This window comes from Eumetopias jubatus, unplaced genomic scaffold, assembly GCF_037043125.1.
Source record: "Eumetopias jubatus isolate StellerSeaLion01/CBP00866 unplaced genomic scaffold, mEumJub1_p1.0 scaffold_9, whole genome shotgun sequence".
In the NCBI taxonomy this organism is placed as follows: domain Eukaryota; kingdom Metazoa; phylum Chordata; class Mammalia; order Carnivora; family Otariidae; genus Eumetopias; species Eumetopias jubatus.
In genome coordinates, this window is record NW_028274815.1 from 84,110,677 (window position 1) to 84,130,825 (window position 20,149).

The following is a 20,149-nucleotide window of genomic DNA, read 5'->3' on the forward strand; positions in this document are numbered from 1 at the left end:
AGGGTGGTCTGTGTGCCCTTGGGGCCTGGCAGCCTAGTGGGGGGGGGTCGAGGGGTACCTGTCCAAGACCGGCCACGCTGGTGGTGGAAGAAGGCTGTGCCCATGAGCGAGACATTTACAACCTGGACAGCCATGGTTGAGTTTGGGCAGGGCCTCTAATTGTGGGAAAAATGTTAATTCAGGTTTATTTGTTAATATATACATGTTCTTGAAAAATTTTAAATTAACTCACTATAAGCGAATTGAAAATTATTTAAAATTCATTACAGGAGGTGATTATTTGACTCTGAAGTGGGAACCCTTTGTAAAATATGATTCATTAAGTCCGGGCATGTCTACTGCAGCCTTTCCCTAAGTGCTTGCTAAGAAACACAGGTTATAAAATATGGTTCATGAAAAAGGTTCTGCCACGAAGTGAGTTTGGCAGTGCCGCACATTGAGTCTTGGGAAACTCCACCAGGAGCCATGTGATAGCATGATAAAGTCCAGTGGTAAAGAAGCCTGTTGCAGTAACCCACTACTGCTCAAACATCGGGTCACGGAACCCTTTCTGCCCAGAGCCCCTTTTAACGTTCCATGAGACCAGAGCTTAGGAAAAAATCATTTATCAAACACTTTAGGCATTTGCTGACATTTTACACAATCTCCCTCACCCCAGTTTCTATGATGTGGTTGTGCATCTCTTTTTAGATGCAGTTTTTACTGCACTGGGAATTGAGTCTCTTAAATCTATAAACCTCATTTATATTTTAGGACTCGTTTTACAGTAAACAATGGAATATTTTCAAAGTATTTCCGTGAATTGAAGGAATTACATGGCCACAGATGAAATCCCTACCCAAAAAAGTTTGAAATTAAGGAATAAGTAGATCATTATATATTATTTAAACTACTCTGCTGAAATGGAAAAAAGTTAAAATTTGAAAGAAAACCAAGTAATTCTAATCCGATAACTTATGCATAAACGGGATTCATTTGCCTTTTGAAAAAAGCCTGGCTTATTTAGAAAGTCTCTGATTTATTTTAAATGACTTAACCTTCTGTGTTCATAAAGCATGAGAACAACAGCCCTCGAAGTGACTTCACTATGTGAAGATCCCAGAGTCCAATGAGCAGAAGTCCTGGGGACTTAGTGCCACAGAATTCTTACGTAGTTTGCATTGTCTTTGTAACCTTGTGGTGAATATTTAAAACTTTTGATTTAGTGTCCTTATCTTTAAAAATGGAGTTAAAACAGTGACCCTTCTCACAATGAGGTATTATGAAATAACTCCTTTAAAACTGTGCAAAGTGCTGATTTTTAAAAAGCTACAGAGTGGTGCTGACATCTCTCTGCATGCCCCTTTAAGGCAGCATATTGTATTCACAAAGTGTTAGCAAGGGTGTGTGATAGCAGTATGTTACTTAAAACATTAGATAAATAGCAGTAACCATGATAGATGAATTCTATGTTTATTTCATTTTATTTCATTGTATATGCCAGTAGCCAAAAATTTGGGAAGATTGCTACTTAGGAAATCTGATTTTCTGTGACTTTTTTCTTTTTGACAGACATAGTTTAAGTCCATTACTATTCTGTTATTTAACTAGTATCTAAGATGACAGTTACTATTAGTTTATTAGTGTATGTTTTGGGTATCAAAATACAGTTGACTTTTCTGATACCACCCCCACAAGAAATTTTGTTTACCCTTCCGAAAATTGGAATTTCTACATGATTATTATAGCCAAAACAGATTTTAGAAGAATACTAAAAAATCATATTGCTCATGCTCTTGGAAGGGTTTAGTTTAAACGCATCCCTTTTCTGCAACCTGAGCATCTGGTATTTTCAAATTAGGCACCTTCTAAATTTGACTCATACATTATGGAAATCTGATGACACGAGGGGTGGATAGGCTTGCTTTGATTTTATGAAATATTAATCATAGCTGTGATTAATGATTCAGCATTTCACATCTGGGTTATTCCTGTCGTATTTGAAAATTATACTATTAAATACAGTATATAAACTTAGTGTAGGTGGGGTCACGCTAATTCTCTAGTGTCCTTTAAAAATTAAGTGGAAACTTAACAATATACCAGAAGCTACCAGTGATAATCTGTGATGTTGACAGTTCCTGGCATATTTTATACCCTCAGGGATTTTTTGATGCAGGTTAGTACACATCTCTTCAGGGAGCTGAAGCTATAGAATCTACTTTCCAGAGAGCTGTTGTCTCTAACCAAGGTAGGATCTCTAGAGTGACTTTATTTATATAGAAGAGAAAGAATAAATAGAAATGGTACACCAGTAAAATTGTTTCAACTGTTAGACTCTTGAGTGCCATACCGCCCCCCTGCTGTCATTTCTTGACCATTACTGCAGGTCAGGTACTGCGCTAAATACTTGATGCATGTTTTCCTATTTAAAGAAATGTATGGGGTGGCTTAGTGAGAATTACATAATTCGATGGATCACAACCATGAAAGTGTAAGCATCTGCCATAAATGAATAAAATTTACCATGTTTGAAATTTGACATGTACTATTCATGGGTGGTTTTCTCATAGTCCTCATTTTTTTTCTCATTATTTCGCTTGTACTACTTCTAAATCATTATGGAGCTAAATATAACCATGAAAGGTAATGACATAGTGAAAAAATTGTGAAGAAGAGTATGGACTTAAAAGTTGGTCCAGAGTCACTGGAAAATGATGATGACTTTAGCAGTCCACACATTGACTTGAAATTTGACTGTGAGGCAGGTCAATAATAATAATAATAGTTATTATTATTTCTAGTTGTCATAGTTATTCCAGAAACTAACAGCCTTACAAACAGGAGAAGGCATCTTATTACTGTTGTTGGTGTTCTCTTGGATTTGCATTTTTTTTAGCTGGATTTGAAAGATAGAATATCTCTGACTTCCGTACCCTCAGAACGTCCAGACTCTGGAGCAGACCAGAGAGACTGATGCCATTCCTTCACCAGAGCCCCGAGGTGTAGCAGTGTGGCTAGGGCCAGCCTGCTGACAGCGGGGGGCCTGGTGCACAGAGAGATACCATGTGCGCTGTGTCTGTCTACTTTGTACAAGTGGGATGGGATTCGTCTTCTGGGTTCTTCTTTCTTCCTTTATTTTACCTATTCAGAGCATTTGAGAATTGCTTTCTAGAAACAGGTGCACAGAAATTGTTCTGATATGGTATCCAGGTGGGGTCACAATCCAGTATCTTAGCCTTTTAAAATGAGTTAAAAGTCAAATGAGACTTAACCAATTCTTGGGAGTTAAAATACACAGCCAGTCAAATGAGGCTTACCAATTCTTTGGAGATAAATTGTAGAATTTTAAGTTGAATAGCAGGTATATATACTACATGTGGATGGTTCACATTCATTTTTGCTTTCTTTGGGGGTAGATGGTTGTAGTACTGCTGCTACGGGCGATGGATTTGTGCTTTGGATATAGTTGTAGAGATTGTTATACTTAATGTGGACACTAGAATAGAATTAACTGAATTTGTCCCTTTGCTATATTATGTTGAACTAGACTCTTGATACTTCTAGTGTTTAGATCCAAACGTCAGTGTATGTAACTTAGGGTCATCATTAAAACAGATCAGTGGGCCCCACCCCAGAGGTTGCTCATCTGAAAGTCTGGGTTAGGGCCTGAGAAATTACAATTCTAACCAGTTCTATGCTTATGCTGCCGCTGCTGCCCTGGAAACTTACCTTTACAGTTACCAAACTGGTGATGGTTTCACTTTGTTTGACATCCTCATGTACACTGTTAATGTACGCACCCTGGTACAGACAGAAACCCATGCAAAGGGACACTTCCCCTTTTCTTAGAACAAACTCTGGCAGCAACCTCTGGCAGTTTAATCAGAGCCAACAAGAAGTTGCCCTTCCAAAATTTGAAATTATTAAGACTATTTGAGAGATGGATGAACATGTCTACAGTGACAAGTTGTGTCTTCATTATCTGACAGTAAGTAGCTGATGATATTGGAAGGTGTCATGATCAGCAAGAAAAAAATGTCATTTATATCATCTCTGGCTCATCCTTTGAAAATGTCTACTCATTAGGTATCAGTATGGTAGATTATGTTAAATTATAAGTGAATACACACATATTGGATGTGAGTCCTCAATGAAAATTTGTTCAGTCAAAAAACTGGGAGACAACTTGCATGATTCTACTTTTGTAAACTCATTTCCTGGAAAATGTATTTTATTGATACTATTCATTGCCAGATTATTGCTTTTTACAAGTTCTAACAAAATGGCAGTTTTCCCCCCGTTTACATTACAATTTAACAAGTGACACATTTACAGACTTTGTTGGAAAGTAAATTAATGGAAACAAATCAAATAATGAAACAAATATAATAGAAAACTGTTTAAGACATAGACTAACCTGGTGAGGACTTAAATATGTAAATATTGAATATTAGATCAGTAGTTCAGCTGTAAATATCATAACTTTGCTGGTTAATTCCCTAAATTTAAAGTGCATATTGCTATATAAATTATGATTTCTTTATTTTTGTGGAACTTAAAGGAAAATCGTTTGTAGCTTTCTTTTGTGTTTTCCAACCTCACTAGAATTTTTTTAGAGTAAATTTCTTAGAGTTATTTGAAAATCAGTTAACATTTGCTATTATGTATGATACTAAATTCTCATTGAAATTACCGTCCTTTAGTTTGAGTGAGAAATAGTATAATTAAAAAGTGTTTTCAGTGTTATTTGCTGTGCAGCTAGATTCTGTGAGGAGGTCCCTTCTGAAATGAGGGATGCTCACAGGGAAAATATGAAGTAGAAGTCATAATGTACCGTAGCTCTTATTTTAGCGTGTATATTTTATTTGCCACAGGAAGCATATGGAAAGCTACTAGAAGCAGAAAAGCATCAGAACCAGTTGCAAGCCAAAGGTTTATTTTCAGAAAAAACCAAGTAAGTTCTTCTCTCGCATTAAAATACATGCAAAATTTGAATGAAAAACATGCCACTTGTCATTGGTGGTGTTTAGGCATACTTAAAGCCTAGAAGTGTGTTCCCGATTTCAGCATCGATCATTAAAGTTAGGGGTCAAAATAACAGGCTGGTTTTTTGTTTGGGAGGAAGTAGATCTTACAGCTGTTATTTTTATCTTCATTCCAGATTTATGTATTAAATGGCACTTAACTTTTGAAGAGGAGATCCTCAGCATTTTTGTTTATGTAGCTGTATATTTACTGAAATACCAAAAACAATTCAGGCGTGTAAATGTTAAGATTTGGACTTCCATTGGGCAAACAGTGATAGGTTAGATCTGTCAGCCCGGTGCTTCACTCCTTCTTATGCAGAAGACACAAGTCTTTGAGAATCCCTTGTTGAAGTCATACTTAACCACCGCTAGCTCTTTCTTTGGACTTGATTACTACTTTAGTCCTCTGGCAGGTCAACTTTGTGTCCATTGCTTCTCCTTTGAAGTAAATAATGGAAAACAAGCACAGTGTTAATTTTTAAGAAACCTGGTAGCTTGGTGTATCAAATGAGTTCCACAAGAACGTGTTTAAGTCCTCCAATAAAACATTTGCTAGACTGGGTGTCTTTCTTAAAGTAGAATGAGGGAATGAAATAACACTTCTAAAAAATAGTTTAATAGTTTACTTAGGTGAAATTTTAATGTTCTAGAATACAAAAATTGTTTCCCAATCAAGAATCGCTACTGCATGTGGGATCTTTTGTGATAGAACTCTAATTGCATGGTTAATTTAAAAGAGAATATATGTGATATTTTAACAGAGACCTGATTGGCAGCAGATGGCTGATTAAGGAGGAACTAGAAGAAATGTTAGTGGAAAAACTGTCAGATCAAGATGTGAGTGATTAATCTTTTAAAATTAAGGGGACCTGTGCTGTAAGAATGCAGACAATTGCTGTATTTAGGATCGTCACGGTAATGTTCCTCAGAGGCAGGTGTTCCTAAGACAGTTTTCCTTTCTAAAACATATGTATAGTTGGTTTCTGCCAAAGGGCCTTATTGCAGTCAGGAAGGTGACATGCCTTCTGGCCAGACCCTCCTATCCACAAGTGCCCTCGGTGTCCTCCGCTGGCGGTTCTAGGGAAGCGCAGCAGAGGTCAGTTTTCATCTCCTTAAGTAAAGCCGATAGCTCGTTTTACAAGCTAATGTAAGGAGTTATCACAGGTGAAGTAGAAAAAGAAAAGAGCGCATGGTCGCCCTTGTGCAATTTGCTGCTCCCTGGCCTACTTGTATGCAGTATCTAGAAGGGTGGTATTTTTCATCTTGGAATCTGAGAAACCACCTATGTCAGAATCACTTAAAATGCAGCCAGAAAACTGGTTAGAAAATGCAGTTTCCTAAGAATTCAGACCTCGCTCAGAATTTCCAGGGGTGTCACCCAGGAATTCTTTTTAACCAGCTCCCCAGGTGAGTCTTATACCCTATAAAGTCTGTGCCCCCTGCTTTAGGTTTTCATTGGAGTGCTCCTTTGCTAAAGGCTCTAATATACGCCAATATTATCTGAGGAAATTTGATGTTTTAAATATGTTGATATTCTAAATTTAGATTATTTCTAGAAGATTTGAGTTTAAGTTTCACAAATTGTTCCAAGAAGGGTTTTTTCTTCCATTGGCACTGGCTAACATTGTTAGTACCTTGCCACCCGTGTTGATTTTAAGTCATGTACTTAAATTGCGCTTTTTTTCATTTAACATATTGGAGAAATTAATGATTTGGAAACATTGCAACTTGCTTAGCAAGGTGTCAGGCATTTGGTGAGTGGTAGATCTGGAGTTAATTTCTAATATCCTAACTGCCAAGTCGCTATTGCTGCATTTGGATCTAATGGAAAAAAATCTCTTTGCTTCTTCATTGAACGTATCATTTCATTGTTTCCTGTGTTTTCTGGCTGCTTTGATTTTTTTATAATACAAGTTTGTTTTTTGGGGGTTTTTTTTGTTTCTCCATTTTGAAAACATCCCAAGGACTTTTTTTTTTAGAGGTGTGCAACTGGGAAGACCAAATAAATGCATTTTCCATACATACACATAATGATGAATGTATCTCCTAATCATAGACAGTAGATGTGTGGATGATAGTCTGCTGTACTTTTGGGGTACTGGATAGCAGAAGAGGTCCTGAAGTTGCTGGCTGGTATCAAGGTGAGGGAGGCAGGGGGAGGCAGGGACTTCTTAAACCTTACCCCTCGCTCATCAGAAAGGCCATGCCAGACTCGTAGCTACCCCTCTGTACGTTTATAGTCAGCATGTGATGGAATTGAGAGAACCGCTGAGAGCAGAGGGCACAGGCCCAGAAATGGAGGGGAAGAACAGAGCTGTGTCAGTCCAGGTACCGCAGGTGGCAAAGTCTGTCACCCTTACCTAGAAAATTCCCCTCTCTTTTATTGTGACAGCACAGGAAGCAGTAATTGAAGCAGTCTCTTAAAACTTACTGTTGAGATTTTTCCACATTTCAAATCATTAATGGCAGATGTTCACGATAAAGTCAGAGGCGACAAAGAGGAGTATGATTTTTAGGGTTGACAAAAACACAAATAAGGTTATCAAAAATTGGGTCTCACACTCCACATTAACTAAGGATCTCGAGTATTAGTTGTCTCCTGCATAAACACTTTAGAATGATTACTCTGGCGTCAATTTTAAGGGGTTAATACCAAGTTGTTTACTTTCTAATCACATGTTCGAGAACTATTAAAAAAAACTCACAGAGTAGCAGGGATAATTTATTTCAAGAGGTTGCCCTTTAAGTCAAGTATCTCTTGAATTTTTAAATAGCTTGATTGTTCGGTTTTAAAGGAAATCATAAACATTAAAGTAACACAGCTTGAACAGCTAAAGATATATTTGCCAAATGTATTATGAAATATAATTTAAGAGGTACATTTTCTCAAAATCAAGCTCTTCCCATTTTACTATACATAACTGGAAATTATTTTTAAACCTCCTCTTGATCCAGTTAATAAAAGAGTAGAAATTACACTTGAAGATCATCTAAATATTTTTTGAAAATGAATTTAAATCTCAATTTCATGTAATTAAAATACAGAGAAGCTGATTTTTCTTTGCTTGCTAAGTCTCTTGTTTCTCAAAAGAAAAGATTGGGCACTGAGGGATACACGGGAAGTGTTGCGTCTACATGCTGTTTTAAAAGCAGCATGAAGGTGCAGGAGTGTCATCCTGTCAAAATTCATCAAGAAAAGCAACATTGGAAAGATCAGGTATACAAAAATAGAAAAAAATTTAGCAAATGCAATTACACTTGCATCTTCTAATGAATTTTTATTTTATTGTCTGTAGTATGCACAGTTCATTCGGCTGCTAGAAAGGTTATTGACACTGCACAGTGGTGTCGAAGAAGAATTTGTGCAGAGATTCCGTAGGAGTGTAACTATTCAATCAAAAAAACAGCTGATTGAACCTGTGCAGTATGATGAGCAAGGAATGGCCTTCAGCACCAGCGAAGGTAATGACATTCTGTGGAGAGAAAAATTTTGTGAAAACGAGAAACAATTATTTTGATTTGCTATCACTCCCTGTTATTCAGTTGGTCCATTTGTTTTTTGCTACCGTAACACTGAATTTTCTAATTTTTAAGACTGTTGAAGTTTCAAAAATCTGAACCTTCTCATGTCCCAAGAAAAAATGTGGATGCGTACCTACCCCATCTTGTTGACGCTTTTTATTTTTAGACTTATGTTAAATCTTTTTCATTTTCAACTGGCAGAGACAAAAAATGTTTGTGATAAAGGTTTCCCATCTAAAATGAAAATGCTCAGGGAATCTGCTTGGATACTGAAACTGTGAAACGTGAAAACTTGAGGTCCTCAACCTCACATCTTCCTTGGAGCCACGCAGACCTTCGTTACGATGCAGCTTTTAAGGCCTGACCCATTAAATGATAAACCTGCAACTCTTCACAGTTGAGCATTCTTCCTTGGCATTTCAACTAATGCTTTCAAAGAAATGGGACCTTTCCTGAGGATTCTTTTCTTTTTTACTAATTATATTTTATTATACTGTTCATATATTTTTAAGTTATATGATTAGATATACTGATTATCAAAGAAGAACACTGTAAAGTGGTTGTTTTTCTAAAGTAACATAAATAAATACAAATTACTTCATTGCTCATTGAAACTAATTTTAAATCATTGTGGTGTTCCTAAAATGGAGTTGAGGAACAAAATTACCCCGTAATAAGCTCTATTGCATCGATTATGGTGTAGTTTGCCTGTTTTATTTTTGTTTGACGTGTAATACTCATAGAACTTTACTATATACAGTGTAATAGTATATGGTCCTTCTGGGGAAAAAATATAACATCGTTTTACCTATCTCAAAACATTCACCTCGAAGATTTTTACTAATAGAAATTCTGTATTTACAAAGGTAAAAGAAAGAGTGCAAAAGCAGAAGCAGTTGTTTATGAGCATGGAAGTGGAAAAATAAAAGTAAATGGAATCGATTACCTGCTTTACTTCCCAGTGACACAAGACAGGTTCGTTTCTCGTTTTGCATTTTGTCTTTATATTAAAAAGCCTTATGATTTTCTGATTATATATGTCTGAATGATTGTTTCTCTTTACCAATGTAATTAAATCAAACTAGCTAGAGGGAAGCTGTCAACTGTTTTTATTTTTAAAGATTTTATTTATTTGAGAGAGAGAATGAGAGAGAGAGAGCACATGAGAAGGGGGAGGGTCAGAGGGAGAAGCAGACTCCCTGCTGAGCAGGGAACCCGATGCGGGACTCGATCCTGGAACTCCAGGATCATGACCTGAGCCGAAGGCAGACGCCCAACGATTGAGCCACACAGGTGCCCTGTCACCATTTTTTTTTAATGTGATTTTCCAGATTTTGAAAAAGCGTCTCTAGAATTCCTCATTAATTGAATCTTCCTCCTCTTTCAGATCCTACTGGAAGTTGAGTATTTTAGACGTATCTTCTTTTCTGAAATGCAGACTATGCCAAAATGAAAGAAAAGTAGATTCCCACCTTCTGTTTCCCTAGTTGGGGGGCAGATGTGCACAAAACAACAGAAACCAACCTTGGCTTTTACCAGCATAAGTATTAGAAGAAGTCTGCTTTACGCTCTGGATTTTTTTTGCTACTCAGAGGAAACTGATTACATAATGAGCAAGCAAAGAAACCTGACACTGATGTGTTAAAACAAGAGCTCATCATGCTTTGCTTTAGTTCCCAGTGCCAAATATGGCAGTTTTATTTTTTTGAACTTTGTATCCCATGGAGAAATAGACATTAATCATAAATAAGTATTACAATTCAAGTCCTCTAAATATGCTCATCTTCGATCTCTGTGAGTCACTATCTAAAGGCCTCTTTTGGAGGCGGTTATTATTTTTCTAGTAGTTACTGTCATTATCCACAAGTAACACAAGTTCTGCATGATTAGACTCTGTTTCCTGAATGTGTAGTGCACTATTTAAGGTGAAAAGAGGCAAAAGCTCCGCTGATCCCAGTGCTTATGTAAGGAAAAGAGGACCCTGTTAATGTGCAAGTTTCTGGACCAAATAATGACTTCAGGAAATGTATGTTTATTTTATTAGTATGTGTGTTTGTGTCGAGGAGTAACCCACTCTAACTCCATTCAAATGGAGTAGGCTAATTCTGCCATCCTTCTCACAGGGAAATGGGTAGAGGAAGCTCTTCTTTCCCTTAAGAAAAGCCAGAGAGAGACCCAGAATGTCAGCACTGGAAACTGCTTGGAGGAATGGCATTTGACCAATAATAACCTGTTAGTTTACTTTTGGATATAACTCCTGATGCTTTAACCATAAATCTCAGTTATGGCTTGAACTCATAAATCAATAGGTATCCTTAGAATTTATTTTCCAGTTTGAATTCAGCAGGCACTTACTAAGGATGGTCTGTGTGCACCATCTTGTTCTGGGTGTTGTGAAGATAGCAGAGCTATTTTTTTTTTTTTAAGATTTTATTTATTTATTTGAGAGAGAGAGAATGAGAGATAGAGAGCACAAGAGGGAAGAGGGTCAGAGGGACAAGCAGACTCCCTGCTGAGCAGGGAGCCCGATGCGGGGCTCGATCCCGGGACTCCAGGATCATGACCTGAGCCGAAGGCAGTCGCTTAACCAACTGAGCCACCCAGGCGCCCCGATAGCAGAGCTATTTAAGATACGATTTCTATCATCAAGAGACTTCCTCTCTGATTGGGAAGCCTAAGTAGAGAATCTTGGCAGAAATGGGCACCCGGACTGTCTCGTCATCTTAAAGTGGTTGTAGGGATTGTGCTAGGCTGGGCTTCCCACATGCAGGAGCAACCAGGAGCTTACAAATTCAGCAGCAAGGTGACCACTGACCAGCAGGAAGACAGCTGAACTGAGAATCCAGTGATCTCGCTTCTAGTTCTGTTTTCTAGCTGTGTGACCTTAGCCCAGATACTTAAGGTCACTTTGCTAGTTTGTAGGAGAATTGGACTTGATCTCTCAGATGCTCGCCTACAAGTCAGCTGGATGGCTAGCTGTCTTTCCAGGGTCCTTTATTCAGGCTGTTTGCACAAATAGATCATTGGGAATGAACGTTGACTGTGTTGCCTTCCCAGTGTTATCAGAAAATTTTTGTTCATTCATCCATTCACTTATACAACAGACATTTATTACTAAGTGCCTAGTACTGTGGAATACAAAGATTAATAACCCTTCTGATTTGGAAAGGCCTTTGCTCTGTCAGGCAACCACTAAAGTAACTCTTAACTGATCATCTGTGCAAAAGAAATGCGTTCCTCACACAGCACTAGCCGTGTAATAGGGGAGATAAGGTTAGCATTCTAAGCAGTTAAAAATAAAAAGCATGCATTTGTACATACGCTAAGTTATATGCTTTTGAATTGGTGCCATAAGGAGAAAGGAGATTATTTTTTTTTTTTTTCAAAATAACTTTGATTAGGTAATAAAGAACAAAATAACTGTCTGAGATGCCTGAGAGCAGATGAAGACGGTTTTTGCACGTATTTGCAGTCCAGATTAGTTAAAATCAATAGCTATATATAATCATCTTCAATTGTTACCCTTTGGATCACACCTACGTATCAGTTAAGTTTTCTTCCTCAGTGTGCACCCACTTCCCAAATGTCCAGACCCTTCTTGGTGGTCTGTCTTAACCTTGACCCCTGGTTCAGTCACTCTAGTGTGTCTGGAGTAGATTAGAGAATATGTTTTTTCTGAATTTGTCTCTATTTCTTTATATAAGCATTTGTTAGGGAATCTTAGAATTTTAGGAATTAACACAGATAAGTGTTTAAGCTCCCAAACAAGTGGGTGACCAGAGCTGCTCAGTAATGTCACTTACATCACTAACCACTTACCTGTGTCAGGCAACACAGAGTCTCCCCCGCCCTCCAGGCATGTCTGCATGTCAGTCCCATAGATTCCGTCTTGGCCTCTCTTGCCCTGCTGGAAAAGTGGCATGGTGGAATTACATTATCAGTCTCTAAATTTTCTTTAGTTATTATGATAATATGGCTATTACTTAGAACAGTATTATTTTTATAGCATTCCTTGGTTGCTTTATTCAAAAAAGCAATATGGATTTATGTTATTTCAGGCCCGTGTTTGTTGTTGTTTCATCCCTGTTGAAACAACATCCCTGGGCGCCTGGGTGGCTCAGTTGGTTAAGCGATTGCCTTCGGCTCAGGTCATGATCCTGGAGTCCCGAGATCGAGTCCCACGTCGGGCTCCCTGCTCAGCAGGGAGTCTGCTTCTCCCTCTGACCCTCTTCCCTCTCGTGCTCTCTCTCATTCTCTCTCTCTCAAATAAATAAATAAAATCTTTAAAAAAACAAAAAACATCCCTGTTGAAGCAGCACTATTGCAGATTCTAATTAACTGTGTTCTTGGAAGGTCTTGTTCAGAGAGAAGGTTCTGTCCATCTGTCTGCATGCAATTATTTTGCCCGTGTAGCTTGAAGAGTAACACTCGAATGTAACTGTCCATATCTGTCTTTCAGCATCACTGTGGTATAAGTTTTATTTGAGGTCTAGAAAGCTACACTGTCAGATAAAGCAAGTCAATGCAAAATGAATCGGCTTTTCTAAATATTCAGTAGAGATATTGGGGCAAAATAGCAAGATCAACGTACCTGACAGGCAGTGGTAATTGGACCTGGTACATAAATGGTGTTCCACAGTCACTTGCTGGGTTGAGCAAGAGAAGGTCTGGGCGGTGTTGTGTCCGTGTTCCATTCTCCAATGCTGGGGTGCCTGTGGGGCCCACGCGGGCACAGATTGCCAAGGGAAGTGGGCCCAGCTGGTGTTGTGCACAATGTCACGTGGCACCTTCAAGAACCGGTCATAGGAATAGGTGTTTCAGAGGTGGGGGGGTGGGGTAGGAGGTGAATGTGGTTTTAGTAACTGTCAAAACCATGTCAGGATGAGCATCCTACATTACACAGATGTGTTACGGTGCATTTTGTTTAGTGAATCTAACTGGCATTGGATAATCGATCACTGAATCCAGGGAGATTCCGCTGATGAGTGGAATTTCCCAACTTTGAGACTTCTTTACAAGGTTATTTTCAAGCTTCGGAAGGTTCTCATGAGAGAAAAGGGCTCAACTGTGAGAGGGTGTGTATTGCTCTATCCAGGAAGAAGAAGAAACGTGGCTGTCTGCAGAGCATTCTCGACATCAGAGACACCAGGAGTTGTTCCTATTACTGGTTGACTGAAGTATGTGTGCTGGCATGCCTGATTCGCTTTCTATGAATGTGGACAACGTGAGCAGTTTGTAACACAAGCATCTCGATAGTGAGCTACCTTTCCCTGTGATGTGTTCTAGAGAACAGTTGATGTTCCCCTTCTGCTTCCTTGACCGGCTTGGAGAACACGACGTGACCTGCACAGTCTCGGGGGGTGGGCGGTCGTCCCAGGCTGGAGCCATACGCCTGGCGGTGGCAAGAGCCTTGTGCAGTTTTGTCACCAAGGAAGAGGTCGAGTGGATGAGACAAGGTACGAGCCGTGGTGGGAGTGGCGGGGGGCGGGTATCTCCGCCCGATCTGTGGTGTTCCCCGGTTCCTGCACCAGTCCCTGGAAACCAGAAACTACTCTGTTCAATACGCAGCCTTGCAGTTTGCTGGCTTCTCTTTGTATGCTCCACAACCATACCGGTGCTTTTCACTTCTGATATGTGTGAAGTGAATTTGAGCTAGAAAAAGAAAAGGAGGCCCTCCCAGCATTGGGGAAGGCTTCTTCTGGCCTTTAGGGCCTAACCGCTTAGCCAGCTTAACAAGCACTGCCCTGTTGTGTTTAACAGATGAATCAGTGACTGTTTTTGTCTTATCCTAGAAACTTGTAACTGTTTGATGTGATGAAGCCCATACTGTATCTTTCCAACGTTATTGGAGATTTCCGTTTTTCCACTGTGATGTGACTATGAATTTTATGTTGTCTTATTCGCTGGGTGACTCTCACCTCGTCATGAATACGAGAGTCTGCAATGTGAGAAAGAAGAGGCCATCAGTTTGTTCATGAGGGCGCTGTTTTAAGTGCTTAGGATAAATCAGGGTGGTTCTAAGCTGAAGACCATCTTCCAACTGTTTATGAAGGGAGGAAAGCGCTGGGGGCGCTATTGACCAGCTGTGTGGCCCGGGCACGTCACTTAGCGCCTCTGGGCCCCGCAGCTCCTCTCCAGGCAAGTAAGATGGCCTGCCCTGTGCCCTCCCGCGTGAGCCGCTGCGGTCCAATACCGCGCTACAGAGAAGTGCCACTTACGGCTTAGACTAGTTGATTCTTTAAGTCTCTTAAAAATCCATTTGCTTATAAAAAAATTTACCATTTTGTACAATTCATGTCTAGTCATTCTAATAACTTACAGGACCTCACTTCACAATTCTTCCAGTTTGACTTAGTGGGCATATTGAAAAGTAATAAAGCATTATTACTTACAATTCAAACTAGAATTTAGACAAGTCTTGTCTGCATTTTGTCCAAAATATTTATTCCATGCCCTTTTAAAGACACATAAATGCAAAAGCGTAATGGGTATATAATGAGTGATTGAAGCTTGCCTTTGCTTTACACCCAGATACTCCTAATAAGATACCCCCACCTTGTCTACAGGGAGAAGCAGTGCTCGTGTTGGAAGAGTGAAAAAGACAAGGAAAAACTGTGGCCTGTTTACGTATTTATAAAAGCATTGTAAGAGCTTTCTCATCACTGGTATTCTCGAAATCTGTGGTTCCAGCCACCACAGGGGCATATTATTCGGGGCATATGCTAAGAGTAACTCATCAGTTGCCTAGAAATTACCCGCTCTTGATGATTAGGGAGTGAAAACTTCCAGAAGTTTCTTTTCTCAGATAGGTTTGATAAGTCATACTGTACCTGTATGTTTGTATATTCATGGTCTCAAATCTACAGTGTCCATAGACTTCCTCTTACTCGGCCGTATAGTGTTTCTTGTCTGCCTCGTGTCTCCGTTGGAACTTTCACACCTGTAATAATAAGCGGGCGGCGTCAGTGCCGTCACGGTGAGTAGTGACCACCCACGCAAGAGCAGACTTAAGTTGAACAGGCTTAAAAACCTACAAGGAACCACGGCCCTCATAGGAGGAGAAGAACAGACTGAAACAATGCAGCTGGTGTTTGTCTCCGAAATGGGGGAACTATCCTAAAAGAGTGAGAGCAAACTGCTATCGTGAGACTTACACCAGGCTGGTAAATTATTACAGGCCTGGTTGCTTTCCTGTAGGCAGCATGCATCTCCCATGTTTCATAAAGGCTTCTCTTTCTACACCGCAGCTGGACTGCTGACTCCTGATCCACGCGTCAGAGAACGGAAGAAGCCAGGCCAAGAGGGAGCCCGCAGAAAGTTCACCTGGAAGAAGCGTTAAGTGTTCTTCGGGCGAGGAGAGGAAACGCCGTGTATATGTATGTGCCTGGCATGCGGCAGACATACAATAAATATTTGCTGGCCAGTGTGAGGGCAACACTATCAGGCATTTGAGTTGTGAAATGATTTATTTTTAAATGCTACTTTGTAAAGGTTACCTTGTAAACATAATTTTTAAAAAATATTTAGCTTCATTCTGCTGCCTTATTTTTTAAACTTTTTCAGAAGGTCGTTTTAGAAGCACGATTCTCATAGAACCTTGGCATATTAGATCTGAAAGGAACATTCAACAACATCTAGTCAAGTAACCTCATTTTGCAGGCGAGAAGTCCCAGCCTCCAAAATGAAGGGACCTACCAGAGCTGCACTGCTAATTTAATGAGAGAACTCATTTCTCCTGATTCTCTTGTTTTCCCATACAGCCATTGTTACAACATATTTTTCAAAATGAGGGGTGAGAATGCTTGTTCAAGAGAATGAAGTAAGTTGTGAGGGTCTTTGTCAGGAGCCAGAGAGGACTGAGCTGCCAAGTGTTCAAGGAGCGGATTCAGACAATAGGCCAGTCTCCCCCCAGCCCCTGGCAGCCACCGCTCTGCTGTTTGTAGGAGTTCAGCTTTAAGATGCTACATACAAGTGATACTGTGTGGTTTTTGTCTTCATCCAGCTTATTTCCCTGAGCATAACGCTCTCCAAGTTGGGTTCAGGCTCTCCGCTAGAAGATGACTTAGTTCCGAGGATCTCATGTGCGGATTACGGTTGATAATTCTGCATTATATAATGGAAATCTGCTTAGATCTGAAACATTCTCGCCAAAAAAAAAGTAGGGAGGGGAAGAAACCATGAGGCGATGGATAGGTTAATTTACTTGATGGTAGGAACCCTTTCACAACCCGTGTGTGCGTACAGTAATCCCCCACCCCTATCCACACGTATACATTCCAAGACCCCCGGAGGGGAGGTGCCTGAAACCAACCGAACCTGATACAAAACGGGGTTTTTCTTCTACACATAAATATCTGTGATAAAGTTTAATTTATAAATTAGGCATAGTAAGAGAGTAACATAATCAAATAGAATAGTTATAACAGTATACCGCAATAAAAGTTATGTGAATGTGGTATCTCTCAAAATACCCTGTTGTGGTGTACTCACCCTTCTCATGATGGTGTGAGATAAGAAAATGCCCCCGTGAGGAGATGAAGAGGGGGGAAGACGTGGGCACCGGGACGCGGCGTTAGGCCACTACTGACCCTCAGATGAGAGAGCAGGAGGACGACCATTTGTTTCCAGACTGTGGTTGACCACGGGGATCTGAAAGCACAGATAAGGGGGGACTACTGTATATCAAATCGTCACATTGTGCATTTTAAATGTATTACAACATTGCCAATTCTACCTCAGTAAAGCTGGGAAGAAAGCCGAGTGAAATTAATAGTGAAGTCTGTAACTGCTTACTGCTATGGTATAAGCAAGAGACTAAGCCCGGGACGTGCTCCCCCAGCCCACGGAAGGCTCAGCAGAGGTGCCTGTGATACAGAGGCTCCGAAGGAAGGTGGGTAGGCCATGAGTTCACATAGGTGGAAGGGCGGGGGCCAGGGGCCGAGTCCTTGACTACGGGTCCCCCAGAGACTGCCACACACTAGCTGTCCGCAGGGCAGGGGTGCAGAGGGCCGCTTCCCTGGGACAGCCTCTGTAATTGCCTGCACTGGGTCTGAAAGACCACATACAGGTTTCTGGCCAACAGCTGGACTCCTTAGTCAGCTAAGTGTTAAATTGAGGAGGAGCTTGTTATAGGGTTTCTAAAGTTCTTTAAGAAACTTAGATTTTAACTATTATAATTTTGCAGGTTTTTGAGGGGAAAAGGTAGTTGGTGACAGGGGTGCTTTAAATCCATCTTAATACACTTGTTTTAATAAATACTTCAGAAATTAGACCCTCAGTGTTCAGTTGTCTTTTCTGTAGGAAATTATCTAGTACTGATATCTCAGTAACTGTTTTTTAAAAGTCTAGGCTAAGTTCTGAAATGTGTACATACACTTCAGATCCTTAAACCGTACGGTAACCCGATGAAAACAAGGGCATACATATCCCCGCATCGTGCCCAATGCGTTATTCATCTCGGACGAAATGGTGGAAAATGTGCCCTGGTTTCTCTGCGCTGCATTCTCCTGTGAAGTCGTGGCAGGTTCGGTCCCGCTTCTGTTGGAGCGCACTATCACCTTGATGAGAGGTGGGTGACGAGCGGTCCTGCCGTGTGGCATGGGTCCGCTGAGGTCTTGCAGGTGGGCATGGGCGTCCGCCAGCACCTGGCGCACACCTGGCGAGCCCTGGCAGGACAGGCCAGCCCGAGCGCGTGCCGGCCGGCGCTTCTCATGAGGGAGACCCTTCTCGTGGAGGAGACGCCTTGGGGGAAACCAGGGCGCTGGTGCGGGAAAGCCGGGGCCCTGAAGGACAGAAGACTTGGCAGAGACAGCGGTGGAGGCAGGAGGTGGGGGTGCAGACCCCGGCAGCAGCAGAGGGACGGGCAGAAGGCGAGTTCAGGATGTTGGGGCGGGACACACACGGTAGGCGGGGTGCTGCTGGTGGGGAAGGTGCTGGGTGGTTTGTGGCGGCCACAAGGTCACAGAGCTGTGTCTGTGCTGCCTGCCCCCGGAGAGTGCCTGAGGCTGGCTTTCTCTGAGGAAAACAGCCAGGAGGGTTGGGATTACAGCAGTGATTTCAAACTGTTAGCAACACGACTCTGAGATAGTTTAGCTAGTAGGGAGTATCACAGCACACAATACAATTGACCTTTGAGCTGCATGGGTCTCCTCATATCTGGATTTTTTTTTTTCAGTCAGTACAATACTGTGAATGTATGTTAGGATTTTCTTAACATTTTGTCTAGCTTTACTATAGGAATATATAATAAATATACAAAATGTTTGCTAAACAACTCTTTGTTATGGGTAAGGCTTCCAGTCAACAGTAGGCTATTAGTATGTTTTGGGAGAGTCCAAAGTTCTACACGGATTTTCTACTGCACAGGGATTGGCACCCCGAATCCCCACATTGTCCAGCCTGTAACAACAGTCTGAATGTTAGGTCCCACCTTCAGGTGAGGCAGCTCTCAGGAATTCAAGGCTCCATGGGAGAATCTCTACCTCGGAAAGATCACAGCTGTTGCAGGAGCAGGAGGGACTCGAAGTGGGGGGCCCATCAGGAGGCTTCTGTGACCGGACCAGGCAGGATGACCAGAACAGGGGCAGGTGGGCAGAATGTTCCAGAGCAGGCCCAAGCTGGCTGTAAGAGGCAGGGGCAGATGCCAAGTAGGGGAGTGAGCAGGCAGCTGGTAAAGCAGAGAACTGCAAACGCGATGGAGGGGACAGTGACATTAGAGGGGCTGGCTTGGAGTTTCAGATGTTCGGAGACAGTTGGAAATGAGGGGGCTGTAACTGAGCAGGGGCGTCAGGCCGGTGGCCTGTGTGGGAGGCCAGTACCTGGTCGGGCACTTGAAACACTGTTTCATGTGGTGGGAAGAAGGCCAAGCCTCCGCTCTGGAGAGAACAGCGAAGTTTAAAGCCTGACGGAGACGAGCCAGAAGCAGCACCGGTGGTTGGGGAGGAAGGAGGAAGTCTGGGGGTGGTGACCAGAGGCCACTGGAGAAGGAAGCTGCAGGGGCCCTCCCTGGGCTGGCCTGGGCTGGCGGACAGTGTGGGCTGTGTGTGTGCAGTGGGTCCCGCTCCTCTCCCTATCTCAGTTGCCTCACGTCAGATTGGCGTCGCTCGCTGTCTGCCCTGGCAGCCCCACCTGCCCTTTCATGAGGATCAAATAAGATAGAGCGGGACAGCTGGGGCGGTCCACTCAGGAGCTGGGCCACTGGAGCGTGCGGACGAGGCAGCCAAGGAAGAGGATTAAGCAGGCCCAGACCCTTGTTTCTCTGCTCAGCTTGAGGCTGGCTCTTTTGCAAACAAGTGCTTAGGGCAGGAGCTAAAGGCACTGAGCTTTCCAGCCTCTGAATCTTGACCTTCTCGGTCACCTTGGTCAGAAACTCGGTAAGTGGGTTCTGAACACCAACTGTGTATGCAGCATTGAGAAGGGCTGATAGGCACTTTAAAAAAAAAAATAGGCATTTGACAAGATTATTGCCTTCAGATAATAGTAAGTGCTAATGCTTCTGTAGTTCCTACCCGGTGCCAAGTACTGTTCTAAGTACTTTACAAGTAAGAATGTATTTAATCCTCACAGCAACCCTATCAGGTAGTCCTGAGAAAAATCAGTGCCCAGGGACATGATTACAT

General features: G+C 41.6%; 1 protein-coding gene across 2 annotated transcripts in view; it reads left to right on the forward strand.

Moving 5' to 3' along the window:
* MRPS9 (mitochondrial ribosomal protein S9) overlaps positions 1 to 15,974 on the forward strand; it is a 61,677-nt gene extending 45,703 nt beyond the window's left edge. The window contains exons 6-12 of one of the 2 annotated variants that reach the window (XM_088026604.1): positions 4,857 to 4,936; positions 5,771 to 5,846; positions 8,306 to 8,471; positions 9,398 to 9,506; positions 13,818 to 13,987; positions 15,098 to 15,175; positions 15,779 to 15,861. In XM_088026604.1, coding sequence (XP_087882730.1) covers positions 4,857 to 4,936; positions 5,771 to 5,846; positions 8,306 to 8,471; positions 9,398 to 9,506; positions 13,818 to 13,987; positions 15,098 to 15,168 — 672 coding nt within the window. In that variant the 3' untranslated portion in view covers positions 15,169 to 15,175; positions 15,779 to 15,861. Of the gene's footprint in view, positions 1 to 4,856; positions 4,937 to 5,770; positions 5,847 to 8,305; positions 8,472 to 9,397; positions 9,507 to 13,817; positions 13,988 to 15,097; positions 15,176 to 15,778 lie in introns of both variants that reach the window. The other variant, XM_028103990.2, reaches the window with a different exon arrangement.
* The last annotated feature ends 4,175 nt before the right edge of the window (positions 15,975 to 20,149 follow it).